General features: G+C 39.3%; 1 protein-coding gene across 1 annotated transcript; it reads left to right on the plus strand.

Moving 5' to 3' along the window:
* Positions 1 to 1363: 1363 nt before the first annotated feature.
* GHITM (growth hormone inducible transmembrane protein) lies at positions 1364 to 25032 on the plus strand. The gene is made up of 9 exons (XM_075000095.1): positions 1364 to 1518; positions 3926 to 4089; positions 8940 to 9039; positions 11849 to 11960; positions 13552 to 13693; positions 16668 to 16776; positions 19755 to 19943; positions 21644 to 21821; positions 23238 to 25032. Exons 2-9 carry the CDS (start codon positions 3958 to 3960, stop codon positions 23323 to 23325), a joined length of 1050 nt encoding a protein of 349 aa, XP_074856196.1. The 5' UTR covers positions 1364 to 1518; positions 3926 to 3957; the 3' UTR covers positions 23326 to 25032.
* The last annotated feature ends 485 nt before the right edge of the window (positions 25033 to 25517 follow it).

Raw genomic sequence — 25517 nt, forward strand, 5'->3', positions numbered from 1 at the left:
AATGACAATACAGCAATCTAAACCCAGCATAACAATTAATAGACATCTCATAGGTGAACTTGTCATTATTCTCTAAATATCAGCCAACTCACAGGTGTCACTCTTATTATTTAGTTTCACACCATAGAGCCACTCCTCCCTGCTTTTATTCCACACTGAACTCAATCAATTAAAATAAGAACAGCCATGGGCGCAGGGCCACCAATGGTCTATCTAAGGCAGGGGTGAGAAAACTTTTTCTGTCAGGCCCCACTTTTCATCCCTGCAATTAGCAGAGCCTTCCAACTCATCTAATGTAATCCAAACAGACAGAAACTTTGTTTATGCTCTTATTTTAAAAAAAAATAAAAACTTTCAACATATGCATGAAAAGTCTGTAAAATGTAAAAAAAATTATTAATTGGTATATAGATGCAAATATACATATATAAAACAGTAACATATGGCTGTATAAGCTTGAGACCCAGCAGCTGATAGTGCTGCGCCCGCCCCCACATTACAAAATCTCCTGCACCCATCCCAAGGCCGGTCCCTTCTAGAGCTGTGCTGGAGAAGTGGAGGAAGGCTGCTGCAGCAGGGTTGGCAAGGGTGAGACCAGCGGCCTCCCCTAGGGACAGCTAGTGAGACACCCGGCATTTAGGATGTTCTGTATGTTCTGGACACCCCGGGGCTTCCGCTGTTAAGAGCCCGCCGGTGTGCGGCTGGGTGGGCGCTGCGTCAGTTGCTGCCGCGGGAGTGTTAACCTCTGGGCCCCAGGCCCGTGGGCGTACAGGCCCTGTTGCCGGTCGGGCAGGACTCAACGCGGGGCCAGAAGGGCCAGGCAAGCAGGGAACGCAGGGGATGAGCCAGGCCGAGGGCCCGCGCCATGAGCGCGCCTAGGGCCCCCGACGTTGCGTCAGCCCGGGGCTCTGGTATTTGGCTCGGCAGCAGGTCCGCGCTGGGACAGCCGGGGCTCCGCAGAGCTCAGCAGGCCTTGGAAAAGTCAAGCACCAGCCTGGCGCCCGAACCTCTCCTATCTCCAACCCCCCGACGGCTGAGGGATAATGGCAGGTGCCTTATCCAGTATGAAGCCGCAGGCTGCTCCTTGCCCTCATTCAAAATGGCTGCCGCGGCCAGCTCCCTTAAGCACAGCCCAGATGGGTGCTAACAACTGAGCGAGCCCTATTGTAAGATGGCTGCTGGCGGCTTCTATGTTCTCGTCTCCTTGTCAGACGGCTGTTAACACGTCACATCCCTTCCGCCGTTCCCTCTTGCGCAGGCAAGATGTGTTCCAGAAGCGTCCATGGCCAAATTAAAGATGGCTTCTCTGCCCTTCTTGAGTATGGCCGGGAGATAACTTAGCTGCCCAAATCGAATATGGCTGCGGAGAGAGGCTCAGCCAACGACACTCGCTCCTTTTTAGACCACGTGAGCAGAACAAGCCACTCCGCTTTGCGCCGGATGTCGTCGCACGTGACTTTCCGCTCGTACCGCATAATTTGTGCTCGCGCGTCCGTTAGGGGTGCGCAGTCTGGGCAGGTGAGAGGTCTCGGGGCCCGCTCTCCTAGCACCTTCTCCCGGGGAGCGCGCGGTTGGGGCCGGAGCTGCCTGCGAACCGCGGGGGGGGGGCGCTGACCATGTCTCTTGTTGCTGGGTACGGGGGACTGCCCGGGCATGGCCCTAGGGAGGCAGAGAACTCTGGCGAGAGCAGGCCGGAGCCGGTTGGGTAGGAATGAGAGTGGCGTGAGACCCAGTGCCCAGCTATGGAACAGTAATTCACACGCATTTTCCTTGGACCTTAGTTTTACTGCCCTGCCCCAAACACGCATTCATTGCGTGCTCCGAATAGGGTTAGGGGATTGCAGTCCTCGTCATTTCAGCGTTGCCCCTAAAATAGGCCAGCCGCTTTCTTGATTATGTTATTTTGGATAATTGTCAGTGTGAATGAGCAAGATTGAAGGCTCCTATTTTTAGTTGTAGTTTGTATTTTCCTTCTTAAAGAGACTCGTTCGACCAAAATGTATCCCAATATTGTGCTGTTTTCTCAGTGGGCTGTCAGTGGCATTCTGTTTGTCATCTCACAGTAAACGTCTAACCCTTACATGCGTTAAGTTTTCGTTTTCGTTAGTTATTTAATACATAGTATCATGTAAGTTACAAAGAACGTGTTGATAGGCTTTGTTGGGGTTTTTTTATGCCTGTATGGGAAATGAATAGATTGAAAGACTAAAAGGTTGTGAATTGCTTGTTACATGTTGGCTGCAGTTTGGACCTAGAATCAAGGAGTTTTGACTCAGTCTATAAATTTGATTGAGCCTGTTACAATATAAGATACACAGTCAAGGCTTCTGTGTAAAGAGGTATGGTTTAGCAGTTGTGCCCTCTGGGGAGTCACACACAGTGATGACCAAACTGTTTTCTTGGCTCTTGTTCTTTCATAAAATATTATCTGAGATGTTACTGGAATTTATTGCTTTCTGTTGACAGCCTGCTTAATTTCTGCTCAAGGTTTTAATATGTTAGACCTTTAAGTACAAGTCTCCTTTGAAAATAAAGGCATTTTGTTCTGTCCCAAATCTTGTAAATTCTGAAAATTTTAACTCAAAGATTCTCTCCTGACTTCTGGAAAAGCCCTCTTTAAAAGTGAACAAGTGTTTGTTTGTTTGTTTATTTTTCTTTGAACATCTGCTTTACTTTCTCCTTCTGATATTTACTCATGGTAGTGTTGGAGGCTTTGTATAAACAACATTTCTTTGTTTGTACCAAAGTTCTTGCTCTAAAATAAAAATCAGCTGAATTCTAACAAATAGCTGTACTTCTAATGTGCATAAATGCAAAGAAAATTTGTTTAGGATACTGAAATAAGGATTAAAATTGTACTATGCATCCTTTTCACACTATATACAAATCAAAGCAAAGTGGTAGCTATGAAAAATATAAAGTAACGTAAACAAAACTGAACTATTTCATGTACAAAAGTCATAGTCCTAGAGTAAAAATAAGTTGGCAGTTCTGCTAGTACAGGTTGAACCTTTCATCTGATACTCTCATGATCTGAATGATGCTAAGCAAGAGAATCTGCTAGACCAGGGGTAGGTCAATATTGCCTAGCACATTATCAACACTTCCACAGCTTACTGAGCTCTAAGAAGACATTTAGGGGTAAATTACTGTTAAACAGTAGCACAGAACACTGAGTGCCAGGACTGGTGGCTGTAAAAGTTTATGGAACCATGGGAAACTTGGCCACAGCCATGCTAACAAGTCATCTGGCTCACTAAAATAATACTGGATTATTACAGATCTTTCTGTATGAGAAAGCTTCAGATTAGAGTTCCAACCTATACTAGTAGTATGTGCAGTAGGTTGTCTACAGCAAATAAAACTAAGCCTGTAATATAGAGGTATGTTAATTAGTGACCTTGGTAGAGTACTAAAATGAAGCTAGTTAATTGTACAAGGTTAAAATAAGTGTTTTTAAAATATTTTAAATGGTGGTTGGGGTTTTACTGTACATCAATTTAAGGCACTTGGGTAATATTTTTTTAGTATTAGCAGGTATTTCATTCTATTTTCAGAATTTAGGATGGGTTGAGTATTTGGTAGGAGATAAATTTATGTCTTAACACCAGAAGTTAATTGCCCTGTGGTCTCAAACCATCATTTTGGCTGCTGTTAGTTACAAGCACATCAGAGATTGCTCAGATAGCTTAGAGGAAAAGGAATCTTCCCTGTTTTGTTGATCCTGGGATACTAATCAAAATTCTGACATGGGGAATTAAATCCTTGACTTTCTAACCGAAGAAATATGCTGTTAAACTCATAAGGTGGCTCAGATCTCTTTTTATACTAAATAATACAATTTGTTATTATGTAACTGGCAAATAAATGAATTAAATAATTAAAGTGACCAAATGCGTAAGAATCTCTTCTCATGCAATTACAGGAATACACCTTAGGGGATCAATAGCAGCAACCATGTTGGCAGCAAGATTAGTGTGTCTGCGGACGCTGCCATGCCGGAGTCTCCGTCCTGCACTGACACGGGTTTCCCCAGCTTTGAGGAATTCCAGCATAAAAGCAAATCAGTGGTTCTTGCAACCTAACCAGGTAAGAGAGCAGGTTTTTTGTTCAATTTAATAAGAATAGCTTGTTCAAAAGGTCTCAAATTGGACTATTGTGGCAATTTCCCTGCTTTGTTAAAAGATGCATTTTGGGGCAGACAAAACTAAGTGGGGTAATTGAAATGGAAGGCCCATCTTAATGGGGCAACATTGCTTCTACTTATTGAGGCATCAACCTATTGTAAAGTTAGCAAAAAGTATTGTACTCTAAGTGGGATTTGCTTGTTGGAAGTCTCAGCTTAGGAGGCTAGAATGGAGTGGTATTTCTTACATTGTCTTTACAGATTCCCATTTAAATGTTTTGTGCATCTTCAGCATCTATGCTCAAAGTTCTTGAACAGAAATAGTCACTGAAGATGTAGTCAGTCCTTGTGTTGTCCATAGCTTCTCTCCTTATGCAATTCAAAGACTGATAAAAGAGCACAGTTTCCTCAGTCATTCAGTTCCTTCTTGCTGCTGCAGATGACAGTCAGAAACTCAACGTTATCTTCAGGTTCTCAGTTGTTCCCTTCTCATCTTTAGGAAAGCACAGAACTTTTTTTTTTTTATGCAGAATATTGTATTGCAACAGTATTTGAGTTTTGCTCTTGTTATGCATTTAGACTTTTTTGGGTACACTAAGCCTTTCATGAGTTTATACATGCTCATTTAAGCTATGTGTAATATCAAACTGTGATTCTCTGATATGGCTTGGTCCTCTTTCATTAGTAAATGTATTCTCTCTCGTTCTGGTGATGAACATGTTCTGTGTGCTACAGAAGAATCTTTAACAACTGGGTGACCGGGCAACAAAATGCCAAATGAAATTTTATGTTGATAAATGCAAAATAATGCACACTGGAAAACATAATCCTAGCTGTACCTGTAGAATTATGGAGACTAGATTAGCTGTTGCTACTCAAGAAAGAGATCCTGGAGTCATAGTGGATAGTTCTCTGAAAACATCTATTCAATATGCAATGGCAATCAAAGTTAACAAAAGCGGGAATTACTTTTAAAAAAAAAAAAAAAAAAAAGAGAGAGAGAGAGAAAAAAAGATCTTATTGCCTCTATATAAATTCATGGTATGCCCACATGTTGACTACTCCCTGCAGATGTGGTCATCCCATCTCAAAAAGATATATTGAAATTGGAATAGGTTCAGAAAAGGGCAACAAACATGGTGAGGAATATGAAACAGGTTCTATATGAGGCTGGAGTGTGAGGACTGGGACTTTTCCACTTGAAAAACAAGCAACTAGTGGGGCAACATAATGTAAAATTATGACTGGTGTAAAAAAAGATAAGTGCTATTTGCTTCATAAAAGAACAAGGGGTCAGCAAATTAAATTAATAGGCAGCAACTTTAAAACAAAAATTTTCACAAGGTGCACAGTCAACCCAGGGAAGCCTTTGCTGTAGGCTGTTGTGAAGGCCAGGACTATAACAGAGTGTGTGGGGTTTTTTTTTGTTTTTGTGTTTGTTTTTGTTTTTTTTTTAAATTTAAAAAAAAAAAAAAAAAAGCTAGGCTGCAGCACAGATCAACACTGAGATGATCCACATGTGGTCGATTTAGCGGTTCAAGTTAAGATCTGCCAAATTGACTGTAGATCACTCTCCCATTGAGACTGTTCTTTTTATCTTGTGTGAGAAGAGTAAGGGGAGTCGGCAGGAGAGGTTCATGCTTTAACCCCCTGCGGTGTAGAACCTGGGGTAATTCAACTTAAAGTTCGTCAACTCTAAATGTTATTCAGGTTGCTGGAATTGCATGGCTTCAGTTGACTTTCTGTTGTAGTATATCTATAGCCCTAGATAAGTTCATGGAGGATAGGTCAGAATGGGCAAAGATGATTCCTTCCCTGTTTGCCAGAATCTGGGAATTGGTCACAAGGGATGGGTTGCTTGATGATTATCTGTTTTGCTCATTCTCTTTGGGGCACCTGCACTGACCTCTGAAAGACAAAATACTGGACTAAATGAACCCTTGGTCTGACTTGAATATGAATGATCATAGCAGATAGTTCACCAATGACATACTCAAGCCATGGCTAACCACTCTCTGATCTCGTATGTTAATACAGTGTTTTCCCCAACTGTTCCACAGAATATATTATGTGAATAGGTGTTCCGTGAAAAAACTCTGATGCTAGCAATACTTTTCCTTCTAAAATATTAAATATAAAATTGTGTATCAAAAATACTAAGGTATTTGAGTAGTATTTAGATTTTAGGTATATTACTATTTATACCTCATTCATAATAGTATAGTTATGTGACTCCTGCAAAACAGTCGATTTGGTTTGTTTTGGCACAAGTTGTGTTCCGAGAATTCATACACTGCTGCGCCTGATATGAGGATACACCTCTCTAGCATCATTCCTAATATTAACACTTGTAGTCAAAACTCTTCCTGTTTTTAAAAAAAAAAATTACTTTTTATTTGGCAGGAGTTTTCTGTAAAAATAACAAATTTATAAAAACACATTTTAAAAATATATTGTATGCCTATTTGTTCTGCCTTTTTTTAAAGCTTTGAGGAAGGACAGTTCTTTTTTTTTTTTTTTTGAACAATATTTTCTTTTCTATTTATGTACAAAAGAACACACACACCCAAAAGTGTTCACCGTGGCCAAATTAATTTGGGAAATGCTCTGTTAATGTTGTCTGTGAAAGGTTTTGTGTTTTTTCCACCCCCCACCCCCCCCAATCTCCCAGTCATTGATCCCTTGGAGAAACTTGAACCAATTTATCAGTTTCATTCATTCTGCCCCTGGAAACTTACAGGGTTGAGCTTAAGCTAATAGCAGATTAGAATTGGAAGTCACAGGAGATCTTGTCTATCCCACTGCTCAAAGCAGGATGAACCCCAAGTAAATACTAGATATTAGAGACACAATAGTGAGGTGATATTGTTCATTAGAACAACAGAAGTTGCTACAGCAAAAGGTTATATCACCCATCTCATGGTTTCTACTGCACTTGGAAACAGTAGTTTAGGCAGAAATTGGGCATATTTACTGCTATTGTCTGAATAAAATTTAAAGTCAACTCAATTTTAAAATTCGTACATCTGTAGTAGCATTGTCACCAGGCAAGTTACAACAGGAGTATAACTCCTCCTGTCCTCCTCCCTTCTTCTCCCCACCCGCCCCAAAAAAAAAGTTTGCAAACCTAGTTTTAAAAAAAATGGGTTGAGGAAAATTTGTCTGTTTGCTCTGTGCCTAGTGTTTTTTGTCTCCATGATATTTATCCTAGCACATTTCAACCTGAATTCTAATTAGACTCTTATTTGTGCAATTTGGTTTTTTTTGTAGATGGTGCACAACAGTACATCTTCTTCTGTACTACATTTTAAATTGCTTTAAAAAGATATATAGCTGTTTTGCTGTCAGCTATAGTTAAGTTTCTAAGGTCAGCATGACTCTCTCTTCTTGTCTTATATTTTCCAAGTGTCTTGAAATACTCCTTCAGAATATTTCCAAGGTACTTGCAGCCAGTAATTGAGAGTGTGTGTAGGTGCAGATTAATAAACAAAACAGTGAGAGTGCAGTGGCTTCAGATTTCCAGGGGTCTCTTTTGCACAGTGAGAAAAAATCATAGAAATCATAAACAATTTTGATTTACTTTTATTTCAGATTTTTTGGTATTAATCTTAAATCTTGTCTCTTAGATTTTTATCTGCCATAAAAATCTGAATTTATGGATCTGAATTCTACTCTTATCCTTCAGAGCAGAGCTTCGTTATTCAAGGGCAACAAGAAGTCCTGTGGCACCTTATAGACTAACAGACTAATGTCTGATGAAGGGGGTCTTTGCCCATGAAAGCTTATGCTCCAAAATATCTGTTAGTCTATAAGGTGCCACAGGACTTCTTATTGTTCTCAAAGACACAGGCTTACACAGCTCTCTCTCTCTGATACTTGTCATTACTCAAATGGTGCAATATGATGAAAGTTGGAGTTTTGCTATAACTGCTTTTTCCAAAAATGCTTAGTGTGACTTCAGTATCCATGCTTTCCAGTTTGGCCTGTTCACAACCAAATTGTCAGCAAATATTTAGCTTTATTATGCAAAACCTCCCCAAAAAAGCGTGCATTGACTGTCTTCTGGGCAGATGGGAGGGCACTTCCGCTTTTTCCACGCAAAATAAAATCATGGGCTGTCTCTATGCTAGCAAGTTCTTTTGGAAAGTCTGGCCCTTTTTTTGAATGAGCACTCAGAGCCTCTAAGTACAAAATGCACTCTTCCTGATCCAGGAGTGGAAGAGGGTTTCTGGAAGAACTGCATTCTTTCGACTTCAGACAGAAGGAGTGCCTTCCTTCAACAGCCTCTTTTGCGGGGGGAGGGGAGCGTGTGTAAATACTCCATGGGCCCTTTTCTTTCTTTTCAAAAGATCAGACCTCCAAGGTGACAGATTTTGTTTTGGTCTGCCCCGTTCGTTTGAACGGGGCTGCGTGGACACTCCATTGAAAGAGCGGATTGATGTCTTGATCAGCTTTTTTGTGTGTTTGTTTTTTTTTTTTTTTCAGACAATCTCTTCTGGAAGAGCTTCTTTCGAAAAATCATAGTGTAGACTCAGCCATGCTGTCTATTCTGCCAGTACTTTTATAACTTTCTATAGTCAGTGTTGAAATATTGCAAAATTGGTTCAAGAGACTATTGAAACCCAAATTTGAAGGGATTGGTAATATGAACTCCTTTTTATACTTATGCTACAAAATACTGCAGTTTACTTGTTAGATGTTTTATGTTATTCACTGAAATGCATTTTGCCATTATGGTACAGCAACTGCTTGTATTATTTAAATCTTGTTCTCGTACCTATTTAATTCTTTTCTTTCTCTCTGATCGTAACAGGGGTATGCATCCAAAGCAAGAATGGGTGTGCGTCGTGGAAGAACTGGCCAAGAAATTAAAGAAGCTGCCTTTGAGCCAGCAATGGAAACTGCATTTAAAAGTAAGTACCTATTCTGCTCAAGTATTGAGAAGGATTAAAAGGAATCACTTTAAAATCCTGGATCATTATGATTTACTCAACTGATACTTTCAGACAGTAATGCTTTTTAAATGAAATGTCTTAAAATGGGTTTCTTTATTTCTCTGCAACATGGAGCAATTTTTGTTTGAGTTGTGAATGGTGATAACCATTGTAAAATACATAGCAATTTATGAAGAGACCCTGCTTTAATCGTTCATGCACCAGGTAACTTAAGAAGTGGAATACATTTTTAAGAAGCAGAGAGCTATTTCTGTGTATTGGATTCATATTTCTATCTCCTTGCAACCTCACTGAAGCTATTACCTTTATTTTATAGATGGGTACTTGAAAGTCACAAACTTTTTGCTTTAAGTTCAAAGAATGAATCTGACAGAGCTAACATCTCATGATCTAGTTTTAGTGTGGGCTTGGAGAAAGAGCAGAAAGTATGAAGATGAACTATGTTCTAGTTCCAGGGTCTGCTCTTTAGCTGGTCGGCTACTTTGTGCATGTATAATTTCCAAATATACTTTGCTTCTTAGGCAGGATTTTAAACAATCACCTCAGGTAACTGAAGAGAATTGGGCCAAACTGAGCCCTAGTATAAACAAACAGTTTAGTTGAAATCACCATAATTTGTACCAGTTTGTAGTGCAGTTTGGACCTCCTATACAATAGAACCCCCAGATACGCACACTCAAGTTGTGCAGATCTCGGGTTAACATGGCTCTGGGTGGCAGGGAGCTGGTGCCTGGCTCCAGGCTACCCATCATTTAGGGGAGCCAGGAAACTGACCAGTGCAGCAGTGCTGGTAGTTTCATGACTACTGTGAGTAGTAGGCAGCCAGGCACCAGCTCCCCACCACTCACAGGAGCAGGGAAACTGACTAGCTGCTGTTGTGCTGGTCAGTTTCCCTGTTCGTGGCAGTGAGAGCCTGACAGGAGATGGGGAACTGCTCCTCTTAGTAGCAGCCGCCTGACTTTCACGGTCACTGATGGGAGAGGTTTCCCTGCTCCCATCAGGAGTGGCGTGGGTTAAGCTGTTGCCCTGACAAGAATGGCTTCACATTTTCTTGTCAGGGTTGGTGGCCTGACTCTTGGCTGCCACTGCTGAGGGGCTGGGAGACTCACCAGCACAGAAATACCAATCGGTTTCCTGTCAGCAGCTGGGAGTCAGGCTTCTGCTCCATGCTGCTCACAGGAGACAGTAAAGTGTCCAGCATTGCTGCACTGGTCTGTTTCCTGACTCCCTTGAGTAACACACAATTTCCCTTGTAGGGAGTTGCACAGGAACACAGACTCTACTGTAGTCCAGATTTCCATCGTCCAGCAGCATCTGTGGTGCGGTATCCCTGTAGGTGCTTCTGGGCTGGAGCACTCATGGGGGAAAATCCAGACTCTGTACTCAGCAATTTCTCCCCTCCCTCCCAAATCTTCCAGAGTGCTGCAAATAGCTCATTTGCTGTGCTCAAGCTTAAGGAGAGAAGAGGAGCTGGGACAGGGGGATGCTTAGGGGAAGACACAGGATGGCTGTGGAGTCCCACAACTTGGGCCAGGAGTGGAGCCCTGCAGCCAGTGGCAGCAGAGGGGCCAGTATTAGCCAAGTGGGCACTGAGTTAGGGTGCGCAGGGTAAGAGTCAGGGTAGCTGCTAAGACACTGTGGGGACTGGCTGTGCTCCTAGCTACTCTGTCTTGTCATCTCCCTGCCTCCCTCCTGCTGTCAAGTACCCCTCCGGTTCCTACATAGTCAGTGTCGGCCACTCTGCAGCCACCACAATGTATCTCCACAGCCAGCAGCAGCAGAGGGGCCACTGTTGCTCTGACCTGATCTGGCAAATTGCCTGGTTTGAGACTGGCCTGGTCCCAAGAGGGTCTGAAATCAATTTTTCAGTTTTTGTAGTTAGCAAGAAGCATATATCACTGATTTTAATCTCGTGTTATAATGTACACAACTTGAATGTCAAATGTGCTGACTGCAGATATTCATAATGTTCAAAATTCTGCTTTTCTAACTAGGGAGTTGCCAGGTAGACATCTAGGGGGTTACTGTTGATCGGCACATCTAGTCAGTACACTGTGAACCCTGGTGCTGTTTATATCAAATCTTCTTTTTCATGAAAAACTTTCTGTCAAAGTTTTCAATAAAAACAAATCATGCAACAGGAGAGACCAACAATTGCTGCTGCTTACCTTTATTAGTTATCCTTTGCATCCATGTCAGTAACTTTCAATTTCAGGTCTTTCTGATGGATTAAAAATTCAGTAATCTTAATGAGAGAGCAGGTTTAGAAGTAAACATTGGTGAAGGTTGAGGCATAAGAGAGCTGAAAGGCCTGACTTTCTTCTTTCCCCTTTTTTTAAATTAAAGTAAACTAGATGATAGGCACACATCGCTAACACTTTTCTTTTTTTCATTCTTTTGTGTTATTCCACTCGCTGCATAGCCTTAGAAATGGCTGCTTCCTATTATAATTAGAGAAACCTACAATATGAAACATTTATTTCTTAAAACACACTGCTAGCTAGATGTAGTTTGAAGCTGTCATGTAGCTGTACAGGAGAATTCAATGTTCAGAGGGAATCTATTCCTTTCTATACTTGGTTTTATATGGAAGAGAAACAAGTAGCATGGTAAATGATCGATAGACTAAGAGGTAAAGTCTCTATTCCTTTCACCATTCAGTTTTTATAAATCTTTGATTATTTCCTTGTGTTAGTTATGTACATAATTAAACTCACTCTGAGGGAAAAACACTTACAGGAGTACAGCTTTTTTTTCTGTTGTGCAGTTGACCAGATGGGAAGATGGATTGTCGCTGGAGGGGCTGCTGTTGGTCTTGGGGCTCTGTGTTATTATGGAATGGGAATGTCCAATGAGATTGGAGCTATTGAAAAAGCTGTGTGAGTAAATTATCAAGCTGCTTATTTCAAATCAAGGCTACGTTATTTGATACTCTTGCATGCCGTACTTGCCCATCTAGTCGTCTTCTGATTGCACATACTTCTACATGGCTGGAGATGCAGAGGTGCCGGTACTCAGTATCGGCACAAAAAAAAGCAGTGATTTATTATTTATATATAAATCTGAAAACAAATGTTAAAGCTTTGTTGTAAATTCTGTTTGGCTGAGTGCTATAAATATCCCACTTATGATCTTGCAAATACTACTAACTTCCCATATTTTTGCTCCCCTGCTCCTTCTCAAATGGTATGTATCTGTATTCTTGTCTGGGAAGTGTCAAAAGTTTTAATGTAGGTAGAAGGTCTAATTTCAATGGAAGGGCTAGATAAATCCATACTGTCTAGGGTTTCCTTTTGAGACCCTGTTCAGAAAGCAAAAATAGCGTTTTACAGCTCTTGGTGAATTCAAGAAAATTTGAATGTTGTAGTCAGGTCATAACTGTTCTTCCTCTACCTGTCTCTTGCAAACACTAAGTTAGAAAACATCTATCATAAGCATAAAAAATTCTCTTCCATGTCAGCAGTGGAGGTGGACCAGCCTGGCTGATGAAGTCTTTCAGCAATTAGTAAAATGTTAAAAAAAACTATCAATATATGGGCTTTATTATAAGACAATATTGCAATTTTGTGATAAACGTCTTAGGTTCAAAATGGAAGAAGACAGGGAAGAAGTGGTACTGCAAGCGACAGGTATTCATGTTGCAAGTGACATTTCATTTTGGCATCATATTGTGCCGGTATTTATAATCTAATTGGCAGCTTTCTCTATTAACATTCAGATACCTTAATGTGTGAAAGTTGAATGGGGAAAGTTTGCACTGCTGAGATGTTTTCAGGTTGTCTGCAGGCTTGTGGAGGAAATAGTAACTTTGTAAGATGGAATGGGACAGAAAACGTGCATAATGATTACTAAATATCCGTAATGGGTGGAAAGTCAGTCTTTATAGAATCTCTACTTGAAGCATAGTAGTAAAGAAGCTGTTCATATAAGGTTAAGTTTCTAGGTTATTGCTTATCTCTCAGCAAAGCCTGTATGTCATCATGATAATGAAGTACTCATTGTTGTCATGACTTAGCAATTTGACTGTTGAAATGTCTTACAGTTTTTACTACATTTTAGGTTTTTCCTTTCAGATTTTAAAATACCCTGTTGCCTTTTAAATGTTGTTGGTACTGTGAGCCTCTTACTCTATGGAAATATGGATGAAAGGAATGCCCACAGAAATGTGAAACTGGTCTTTTATAAACTAGCTTTATTTGTTGGAGAATGTCATCCCATACTTAACTACCATAGTTCCGTGGAAACAACATAATTTTTGGTATGGTGGTGTAAGGGAAGCTAACAAATTAAAATCTAAAGCATAAAATTGCATGATAAGTGTTTAAACTAAGTGGTGCATGCCACTGCAAGATGGATCTCTTTTTTTGTAAATATTTATACTTTCACATCAGAATGAAGAGTAAATAATGAGATCAATAAAGCATGGTGCGGGGGGGAAACAAATATAACAATTATTTTCATTTCTTTCAGTATTTGGCCTCAGTATGTGAAAGACCGAATCCGCTCTACCTACATGTACTTTGCAGGAAGTGTTGGTTTGACAGCATTGTCTGCTGTAGCAGTCAGCAGATCTCCTGCACTCATGAGCCTCATGATGAGGGGTTCGTGGCTGGTAAGGTTTTTATGGTCTTTCTTTAATCGCTGGAAAACTAGCATTAAGACAACCATGCTTTGAAGTAAAATTTGGAACTGAAGAGGTGAAATTTTATGGGTGTGTCTAGTTGTCTTGAAGCTTCCCCAGTCACCTGGGGTGGTCACCAATGGTACAGAGTTATGTGATTCTTTGAATATGGTGCCTACCAACTTCTGGTCAATGGTATTTTGGGAGATGGGTAGAACAGGAAACTTCCTCCTACATGCTCTAGTGCAAGGGTCATCTATAGGCAGACTGCAGGTCAAATCCAGACCCATTATACCCCTTTGAATAGACACCCAAAATCTTTTTGTTTACTTACCATTCTTGTGCTTCAATTTTTCTTTGGAGTCTGGACTTTGGTTACACCTTTTCCAAGAAGTCTGAATCTTGACAAAAATAAAATTGACTACTCCTGTTCTAGTACAAAAGACCAGATTATTAATGACCGGTATTTGCTACCTGACAGCACTGAGAGCTCAACTGGGTCAGATGAATCTCCTGTTCTTAAGTGTCTCAGAAATTTAGCTAAATAAGTGTCTGCAAAAATGCTAAGGAAACCATTTTTTGTTAAGGATTAATCAAAATTGAAATACTTCGAGGAAGTGGTTTGGCTTCAGTGACCTTCCAGCAGAACACTGACAGGCTGAAGGTGCAGTTAGAAATCCGAACTGTGCCAGGAGTGTTGAAATTTGGAAACTGTCATTTCCAGGCACCCTATTTTTCTCTAATCCACCAGGGATCCTGGTAGTTGTGAAACTGACACGATGAACAAATTGGTGGTGGTTAGCCCTGGATTTGCACTGGTGGAAATGGTCAGATTCTTGATACGCTGGCAAGTATCTGTGGAGCGCATACCATGTCCAAATGTTTCCGAAACTGTGTTGGGATTTCAGTACTGAGAAAATGAGTGTCTCTTCACTTTTGGCCCTGATCGAGGATAAAAATGTTGGGAATACTCTAATTTTCACAAACGGAAATTATTTTCTAGCCAGCTGTACCATAGACCCCCAGTAAAACTGAAATCAGACTTTAGTGTGGTATACTCTCTCACAAACTTGGCAGGAATATGCTGAAGCACTCTTGTAGAGGTAAATCCTGTTTAAACTAACTGATACGAAATTTAGGTATTCATACAACTGGCTCCCCTTTTAGGTATCTGGATTTATGGAGAAGGGTTTGGATAGTAGCCATTGTAGAATCAAATTTTAGCTGTTTTTTCCTCCAGCATAAGCAGATGTCTCCTTGCTGAAACAAAGTTGTAAGGAGTTCTTGCAAACAGTATTCACCTTATTAGCTCCTAATGCAACATATCCTGTAGATATTTAGTACTGGGAAAAATAACAACATTTTCCTGGCTGCAGAAGTTAGTTACCCCCAACTAACTGAAATAGCCTCAGATTTAAATTGGTATGAACAAGGTAAGTGTCTCATGGTTATGTGGTTTGACAGCATAAAGTAGTAAAAGCTGAAAATAAAGAATAGCTATTTTAAAGTAACTTGGAACCACTTCATGCTAACATTTAGTAGTAGTAAATTACTATAAAGAGAACTTAAAAAAAGCGCTCAGTTCTGTCTTCAACATGCTGAGCTTAGCTGTAGCTAATTTTACGATACAGAAATTGACAAAAGAAATGAGAAACTAATTTTACTCCATGAAGTGCTGAATGTGGTTTAAACACTTCCATTCAGAAATATCGCTAGAAGCATATTATGTACAGTAGAGGGTGCCATTGCTAATTATCTAGTCCCAGTAAAAGTGGCCTTATGAAGAACATAAGAATTCTGATTAAATATACCTATTTAAATGTAAACATGAAGTTGTTTTTTGTTTAAGCTCTTGACATGTGAATATATCTAAACTTTACGGGTGTGCTAGTTAATGTGGTAAAACAGTCTGATTATGTAAAAGCTGCTTCAGTTGGTAAGGCTGAACAATTAATTATAGTTGTGGGGGGGGGGAGAATCCTGCAGCTGTGGCTTCTGGTATGAAACTGTCTTATCACCTAAACATATGCGATCACATTGTCATCCAAGAGTGCATAAACCTACCAGTGGCCAATAACTAACTATTCACAGGCAGGTCATAGAACTTGCTGTAGCCAAAATAATGCCTAGCTTGCCTTCTCATAAATTGACTAGCAACATTAATAACTATGAATATGAGAACAGACTTGTAAATTTACCTATTTGTATCTGCATATGTTCTGTGAATGCCCAGCCACCTCTTAGGAATCCTGTGCATGCCTATTTCCTGCTTGTTCCTCCCTATAAAGAAGCACACTTGTAAATATATGACTATCTGAAAATTTAGTTTTAAATTATAGCTGTTAGGCCTCAGACTCCTGATCATGCAGGAATGAGCTAGGCTGAGCAAGACCTACTGCTGGAAACAAACAGGAGCAGAGACAGATGGAATTTGGATGATGTTTGAGGGGAAGGCATATACAAGGAACAAGCAGCAATGCTTAAATAGTTAAAATAAACAAAACATCCCAAGTGGTGATACAGTAATCTATCAAGGAATGCTTTTAGAATTATCCAGTCAGCTGCATCCATGTATGTCTTGTTTTGTGGTTTGTGTGGTATTTTTGTTTACCTGGCTTAACTTGTACTAGGCAGTTTTTAAACACTACACCAATTGTTATGGCACTCAGCTTGTCCACTTCCTATGACTTCCTGGGTTAAAAAAAGTTGTTTTCACTGGTCTTGTTAAAGTAAAGATTGCTGGATTTGGGCTACTTTGTGAAACTTAGTTGTATAATTCTGCATTAATTGTGTTTGTATTCAGCTGTGTGCAGCCTTCTGCTCTTGACTAGAGATGATTGTGCATATGAGTACTACTGACTTTTAATATAGTAAAGAAATTAATATAAACAGGATTTTGGAGGTATAGTAGAGCAGGTTTTACATATGTGCTCTTGAATTCTTATATGATAATACTCTATTACAGGCAATAGGTGCAACTTTTGCAGCTATGATTGGTGCTGGGATGCTGGTTAGATCAATATCCTATGAAGGTAATCCTGGTGCTAAACATCTTGCCTGGATGCTTCATGCAGGTTGGTGCATTTCATTTTCCATGTGACAGTATCTCAGCTACTTAATATCAACTATGTCTTGGCTTATACTAAAGATAAGCCTAAAAGTCTCCCGAAACTTTTAACTTAACAAAATTACTATTGCTTTTGAATGGGGCCACAACTTTGTTTTTAGATCCTTTCATTCTTATTTATAACATCTTCCTTGTGACTGTTTATCGAGTACTCTTTAAATGCTTTTCTTATGTTGGCTGGGACTAGTGGATCAGTTCTAGAGATGACTTTTGTCCCAAGTGCACTGTGCAGCACTCAACTGCTTAAACATGACTGAAATCAGAAGTATTTGAGAGAACAATTTAACTATTTCTCAGACATGCTCACATTTGTAAAAGCCAGAACTGCTGTGGACAAGGCTACTCTGGCACAGCTGAAGTGCCCCCTTCCCCCCACCCACCCCAGACCACCCATGGCTGCTCTAGCCTGTGCCATTTAACCTTTTAACATCCCTAACCAGAGCTCCTCCAAAGGTCAGTGTCAAAACTTAATGTGATTTCCTCCATCCATCCCGTGCTTGACCTTTTGAATTTACTGAGCTTCAGTTCTGTAGCTCAGTAGGAACATAGAAATTACTGACTGGTTAGTGGTACGATGCAGGTAGTGTTTTACATTGGATGTGTTCATGACTGGTCACAAGGCTGCCTTCAAAAGAGCATCTGATTGTGTGTGTTTGGCTTTTTTTTTTTTTTTGCATTTCAAAACTTAATCACATTATTCAGAGGAAAAAGAAAACAGACATGTTTCAATGATACTAAAAATTACTTTAGATGCAGCATTAGCCATTGAGTAAGCAAAGTGGTTCCTATGTTCAGTGAAGGGACTCTTTTTCTTTTAAAGTTGAGACACTTCATAAAGAATTTTTTATACAAGTGCTTTTAAACATATTTTTGCAAACTTTAAAAGAATGACCTCAGAAGGAATGTTCTGCTGCCTATTGATTATTTCTCTTGGGGCCCATTGACAACACCATTCAGAAGACCAGATGTGCTCAGACTTGCACCTTTATCTTGACTACACTGTTTCTGTATTTCTTACTGCCTTTGATTTCATTGTCAAGGTTGTTAATACAGGTAAAGCATCTTCTTGAGGATCCAGGGAGGCCTTTATTCCTTCTACAAAACAGTGGAACTGACAGTATAAAAAGTACACTCTAACAAACTAAAAAAATAGAAATACATTCTCCTTGAATCTTATATAGCAGTCTTATGAGTTACAGTAAACTTTCATATCTGGTGGGACTGGGAGGTTGCCAGATACTCAAATATTCTGGGTACTAGAGAGGTATACCTAGCAATGCCTAACACTAAAGAAAAACAAGATTAGATATTGAGAAACAAAAATCTCTGCACAGTATTGTGTTCAACAATAGTATTTTACACTGTAAATGTATACTGCATTTGCTGTCTTCATTTGTATGTATTTTCACAATACTGTACATTGTGGAGAAGGTAACTAAAATGTACTTACAATTAAAATGCTGGCTATTTGAGAGTTTAAATGATAGACGACTGAGCGTGAAAGTTTACTCTTTAATAACACTAGATGGAAGTGTGATTAGTCAAATAGGTGTCACTTTAAAGAACAGCTTTTTTTATGCAGTGAGCATGCACATTCAGCTTAGAGTACAATAAACACACTTTACACATAAAATTACTTCTAACTGTCTCTTCTATCAACCGAATGATTTCTTTGCAGTAGCATGGCTTTATAGAAGTATCATACTTCTACTGACTGCCTCAGGAACACCCCCTTTAAATCAAATTGTATAAGTCAATGTGCAGCAGATTGTCTACAGGTCTGATGTGGCGTGGAGGTCTCTCTGCAGGCAGCACCTTCTATTCTCCCAGGTCACCCTCCCCCAGCAGAACCTGTGGGCCAGATCTGACTCTGGCTTGTCTGATCCAGTTTGCAGGGCTTGGGCTTCGCCATCTCCCACACCATCACAGGCTGGCTTTTGGGGAGGGGAGCCCTAAGGTCTAGATCATGTGGTAGGGGTTCCATATCTCTGATATTGAATGGCAGTGTATCACTGAAAGTGTTAGTTCAAATGGCACTACTGCTTATTTTCAAAGCAGTTTACATTAGAAACAGTAACATGGAGTTGGTAATTGTTTCTGTGGAGTTCAGAAATACTAATATTGTGATATTGCATATGCATAGCTACTGTGTTTACTGGCTTGTATGGGACCTACTGTATTGCTTACCCTCTTAAGACTTGATTTATACAGCCAAATGTAAAGCTGTTTGGTAGACGTAGGCCAAATACTTACTGTACACACTGCTGTATTTAGTAGGAGGGATTCCTTTCTGATGTATTTGTTTTTATGCCCTGAAGCATGTGACTTGATTGAGTAGCTGTTTCTAATGTAAGTAATTCTTCCTTTTTTTTCAGAATACAGCTACAAGTCCTGCTTCATATGAAAGAGCAACGAGGGGTCCTCTAGCACCTTATAGACTAACAGAACCTGTATCTGATGAAGTGGGTCTTTGCCCATAAAAGCTTATGCTCATACATTTCTGTTAGGCTATAAGTTGCCACAGGACCCCTCGTTGCTTTTACAGATCGAGACTAACACAGCTACCCCCTATACTTCATATGAAGGTGTAACCTATAAGCTGCCTATGTGGTCTGAAACATTTTTCAACTCAAAATACATTTGTTGAGTTAGAATAGGTCCTTGTCATAGTCATCAGCCAGCATAAAGACTACTAATTTTTTCTGAATTGTCTTTGATAATTAAATAAATGGTAGCGCATTTCCTCCAAGTTTTGGACACTGTATTCAGTGTCAGTAAGACTGAACAGATTGTAAATCAGTAAAGCCTTTGGTCAATTGACTCAGTGATGAGGCTAAGAAACCCTCTGGGATAGGTCTTCAGCTATTCAATATGTGCAGCATTGGCCATAAATTTCTAAATTTGCTTTTCTTTTTGTTCACTTAGGTGTCATGGGTGCAGTCGTGGCTCCATTGACCTTATTGGGTGGTCCCCTGCTGATCAGAGCTGCCTGGTACACAGCAGGAATTGTAGGAGGTCTCTCAACAGTGGCCATGTGTGCACCAAGTGAAAAATTTCTGAACATGGGTGGACCGCTAGGAGTCGGCCTGGGTCTTGTTCTTGCTTCCTCAATTGGTAAACAAAATACTGTTTTGATGTTTGACTTCTAAGTGTCTGAAACTGAGCTGACCTAATTATACAGTATCACTAACTGAGTGAGACTGGCCCTGACTGAGAGAGTTATACTCTGAAGTACCTGGCTAGATAGTAGTATAGGAGCTTGGGCTTTAGAATCTGATCTACTCTGACCTGTTTAATAGCAGAGGCCATAGCACTTTCTCAAAATAATTCCTAGAGCACATCTTTCCCAAAAAAAAAAAAAAATCCTATCTTGGTTGAAAATTGTTGGTGGTGGACCCTTTCTTTGGTAAATTGTTCCAATAGCTAACTCTCATTGGCTGGGTCTACACTTACCCCCAACTTCGAAAGGGGCATGTTAGGGCAACCGGGAGACTACTAATGAAGTGCTGTGGTGAATGTGCAGCACTTCAAAGTTGCTGCAGGGGAGAATTAGGCTAATGAAGTGTCAAACTTCAAAGTGCCAGCATGCTGTAGCTGCGGGCACTTTAAATTGCCCGCACTACTTGACGAGCACTTCGAAGTAGCGCAGGCACTTGAAAGTGCCCACAGCTACACGCATGCTGGCCCTTCAAAGTTTGATGCTTCAAAGTTGCCACGGGGGAGAATTAGCCTAATGAAGTGCTGCACATTCACTGCAGTACTTCATTAGTAATATCCCAGTTGCCCTAATTAACATGCCACCTTCCAAGTTGGGGACAAGCATAGACAAGCCCACTGTTGAATTTACTCCTCATTTCCCATCTGAATTTGTCTATATCTTGAGCTTCCAACCATTGGATTGTTATGTTTTTCTCTGCTAGATTTATGGTCCCACTTAAGTATTTGTGCTGAATGTGGGAGCATGTACTGAAGTTACCCTTCAACCTTATCTTAGGCAGTAAGGTGTCCACATCTCCTTGTTTTAAACCAGCAAAAACATTCTTTAAAACCATTCTGTAAATTCTCTCAGAATATTAAGGCATGGATATCATGGCATGGCTTTCGTTTTTGTTTTGTTTTTTTAATAGTTTAGGATACAAATCCATCTGGTTAGTTTCTATGTCCTAGAGCACCAGGGGAAAAAACCTGCACTAGTGTCTTCTGGTAGTGAAAATTAGAATGACCAAGTTAAATGTGATTTCAGATTAGCTACTGAATGTTTTTCTGTATATTTTGATTTTTTGTAACATACCTGCTAGACTTGCTCTGTGAAATGATTGGACATAGTGTTTCATATGAAAATGACAAATAGGTGGATTTATTTTACCCTCCAGGAAAAAGATACTTTAAGGAAACTTTTGAGCCTTGTAACTATTTAAATTTTAACTTAAATCTGAACAGTTAAGCACTCAAAAGTCACAATGTTGAAGTGAGGGTTGCATGTATTCCCCATTTAAACTTAGGGGTTATGGCACTGTCTAATCAAGTCATTGAATAGTGTTTAAAAGAATCTAGAACATACATTGCTCTCTAATTGCAAATAAACATTGCATCTCATACTATAGTATGCTAGAATCCTTGAAAATAACCAGCATGCATATATATATATATATATATATATATAATAGCGCTATGAAAGACATGAGCACTCTTCCAGGATGTTCCTTACGTGATTTATAGTGAATGAACATGGCCTTCCTCAAATAAGACTGTAATAGTGCATACACTCCAAGCAGGGGCTTTCTTTTAACACATTTTGTATACACTTATTGCAGGATCTATGTTCCTGCCTCCTACATCTGCATTTGGAGCAGGGATGTATTCTGTAGCAGTTTATGGTGGATTGATCCTGTTTGGCATGTTCCTTCTATATGACACACAAAAAGTTATCAAACGTGCAGAGACACACCCAGTATCAGTGTATGGAATAGCAAAATATGACCCCATCAACTCGTAAGTATTATCCTGGTGTCAGCAGTGATCTAATTTTAGTAGACTGTTTTAACTGATGTCAAGGTATGCAGTAATGTGTAAAATGTGTAGGACAGTAGATAAACTTGATTTTAAAGAAACATTCACTTTGGGATATTAAAGTTCATTTTACACAGAAATGCACTAGAGATTATAGCCACATTTTTTTCCAAATACAATATGAAAATTAGGATAAAAATTTATTGAAAGATACCTATTTTAAAACTGCAAGTGCACGACCAAGTACTATATATGATGCCAAAACATCTCTTCTCCCCTCCCGCCCCACAACTGCCTCCTCTAAGTCTTTCAACATTTTTTTCTTAACTGTTTCTGTGGGTGGCTGGTAGAAACTTTTTGTGCATGCTGAAAGACTTCCATCTCACATTGTTAATTGAGTCAGAGCATTTTTAGTAGTATTGTAAGCTATGAAATATCTCTTAGGTTATATAGTAGCTAGCCTTTGTCATTGTAAATGAGGAAAGCTTTTTATGAACAATGTGGCGAATATAAAAAAGCAGTCCTGTAGCACCTTAAAACCTAACAATATAAATTACTAGGTGATAAATTTTTGTAGGGCAGATGCACTTCTGGAGAATCCTAATAGCTGATAACTGAGACAAAGAGAATTTAAAAGAGGGAGGGGAAACAAATTAAATAAGAACTGATGAATCAGCTAGATAGAACAGACGTAAGGGAGGGGGGGAAAAGGGTGAGAAACTTTCTGTAACAGTCTTAGTGGTCTGCCTAGTCATATAGGATGATGGGGTAGTCCTCAGTAAAAGCCAAATCTGATAATTGGTTACTCTTCTTCTGAGTTTGCACTTGGTTATATTTTTGAATTTGACAGGTGCATTTCTGTTCTTTTGATCTAAGTTCGGTATTTACTTGTATGTAAATAAATGAGTCTAACAGAAAAGAGATTTTGGGAGGAAAAAAGTGAGGATCTACCCAAACTTGTTCAAAACTTCATTCCAAATCCTGATCCCCATGAACTTAACGGAAACCCAATTGTTTTAAGGCAGCTAGTTCCAACAAAATGGTTTCTTTTTTAAACTACAGGTGTAATTGTCCCATGAAAAACTACAGTGCATAGCTATGGTTTTACAAATTTGATTGTATTCCAGTTTCCAGAATGTGATTTAAACAAATAAGAGGTGTATATCGTAATTGGAATCCTAAGTTTCTACTTATACTGATCCCATAATTCATTTCAGAAAAATCAGATTTGCATACACAATGTAGTATCTTAAAAACAAAGGTGAAGGAAGCTCTCAGGCCCTCAGCATGGTTTTTAAATGTTTTCCTCGTGTCATCAACTGACATTGAGTAACTAATTTTAGTAATAAGTAGGGTTATAAGCAAGATTGTAACACTAACTGGCTTTTTGTTTTTCAGGTGTCTGGGTATCTACATGGATACACTAAACATCTTTATCCGGGTGGCCACCATGCTTGCTGGTAGTGGGGGTAGCAGAAAGAAATGAATTAAGATGTTTCTTTGCAACCCTGTCGTAGTTCACCACACTGTTTGCTTAGTGTGTATGCCTAATAAAAATTAATCTGGTGTACAAGCAGCATTCATGTAGAAGTCTGATGTTTGAAGCACTTCATTATTATTATTAAGGTGTTTCAGTACAACATAAATCTCAAGGATGTATTTCCCAGTTCTCATGTGAATGGGTCATACTTGAGTAGCAGTGCAGATGCTTGTATATAATTTGTGATAATCGCAATTGGAAAAATATTTCAGTATATTGTATTTTGTAAACTTAAGTTTAAAAAAAAAAAAAAGTTCAAAAACCTTTTGACTTATTTTTTGCATCTACCATAAATGCTGAGTAAAAATGACCACCAAAATGAGGAATCAAGTAAACAGAGCTGAACTATCTTGTACCCTAAGACTGGCATTTGAATATGTGCTTAAACAGGAAGTATTGGTAGTGTATGAAAGATGTTGCCGCTATTTGATGGCATTGGGGTAACCTATGTGAAAGGAACTATATCCCTATCTACTAGAACTAAACATAGTCTATCGCAGTTGGTGCCCTTATAACATTTCAACTGAAATTTTAGAAGGGATTAAGGTGAGCACAGGAAAAAAAAAAAAGGGCCTTGGAAAGACAATGCACCCATTCCAGAATCGTGGACAGTAGTAACAAAGCTTGTACTCTCACTTTCTATATTTGTCCTTTGTGTAAATTAAGACTTCAGCACTTCTCCTGAATACACTTGAAAAGTCAGCATTCATTGTGGCTGTAATGTTTCCAGCACCCTTAATGTTCATTCTGTCTGTGTGTGTGTACTTTTAAGTTATATTTTGGGAGCATCAAGCTATTGACACTTTGGTTCCAGAGGGCATGTGCCAAAAAAAGGTGGTGGGGGATAACATGTTGGCAGATAAAACAAAACTACAGCTTAATTGATTTTAGTATTTTAAAAAAATAAGTTTAATTTTGGTAGTGACTGCCTGAGGTCACAGTAATTAATCCCACTCTGAACTTTGCTGAATGATAGAGCTTGAAACAAAGGGAAGGCGAACTCTATTCTGCTTTTTTGACCTGTGTTCTCCATGCTTCAAAATATTGCCATACAACAGGCATTTTCTTTAACAAAAATGCTCCATTAACATTAATGGTGAATTTCTACGACTGTTTCATTTTGTTCTAGTACTATGCTTGGTTTGGCAAATGAAGTATTGTAAACTGGGATAATGGATAAACTGGTAAAAAAAAAAATACTGGGCACATGCTATTTTTGCCTTAAAATTCTTAAATTTAAGAGGCTTATGTGACTGCTGCCGTACTCCATCTACTTACCAGTTTTGGCAAAGATGAAATCAGCAAATGAAACTCTTATTTTATCCTTTTTTACCTGACAGTGTGCTGTGCTTGTATACTCATTCCTGAAACAATAAAGTCCAAGACCAGCAGTTCATCGGTCTCATTTCTCCTTTCAATTAATGTTTTATCCTGTAGTTCATTGTTTATAGCTGAATAAGGGAATTGATTTCATCTTCTTTCCTCCCCTCCATTTTCTCATCTTACAAGAGAATTAAATGAAGAGTACTTACTCCATGTAAGGTGTGTCCACGGAATTGTTTGCAGTGGCATCTTTCCATCACTTAAATACATTTTATTTTCAAACAATATGGTAGACGGGCTAGACTCTAAAATAAATGCTATATCTTTTAACTCTTAGTGTATTGTTTTTATGTACTCCGTGAACCCGTAAGGTATATCTTTTGGTTACTTTACATTTGAGAAGTTCCAGGCAACCTTTCTCTAGACAGCACCAGCAGTCTAACCTGTAGTAAGGAATAATACCCACTTATGGCACTCTAAATGGCAGTGTGTTTGAGGAGAGCAGACTTGTCAGAAAAAAACTTAGTCAAATTCCCTTTTTACTTAGTAGCTCCTATTGCACAATTTCTTACTGAAGGTAGTGGTCTTAATAGATCTTGCTTTGATTGCTGTATGTGCTTAATCTGAAGAGCAGCCATATGTAGTGGTATCTTTGTGGGACAGAGCTAACAGCTTTTCTGTTGACTTTAGTGGGCTTTGGATTCGGTCCTCCTTGAGGAAACTAATGGAGTCTAGACCACAGTGTCACAGGTGAAGGTTCAGTAACCCATTTAAATAATTTGAGATTAACAAAAAAATACCTAAATTTTATTTCA

This window comes from Carettochelys insculpta, chromosome 7 (genome assembly GCF_033958435.1).
Source record: "Carettochelys insculpta isolate YL-2023 chromosome 7, ASM3395843v1, whole genome shotgun sequence".
Lineage (NCBI taxonomy): Eukaryota > Metazoa > Chordata > Testudines > Carettochelyidae > Carettochelys > Carettochelys insculpta.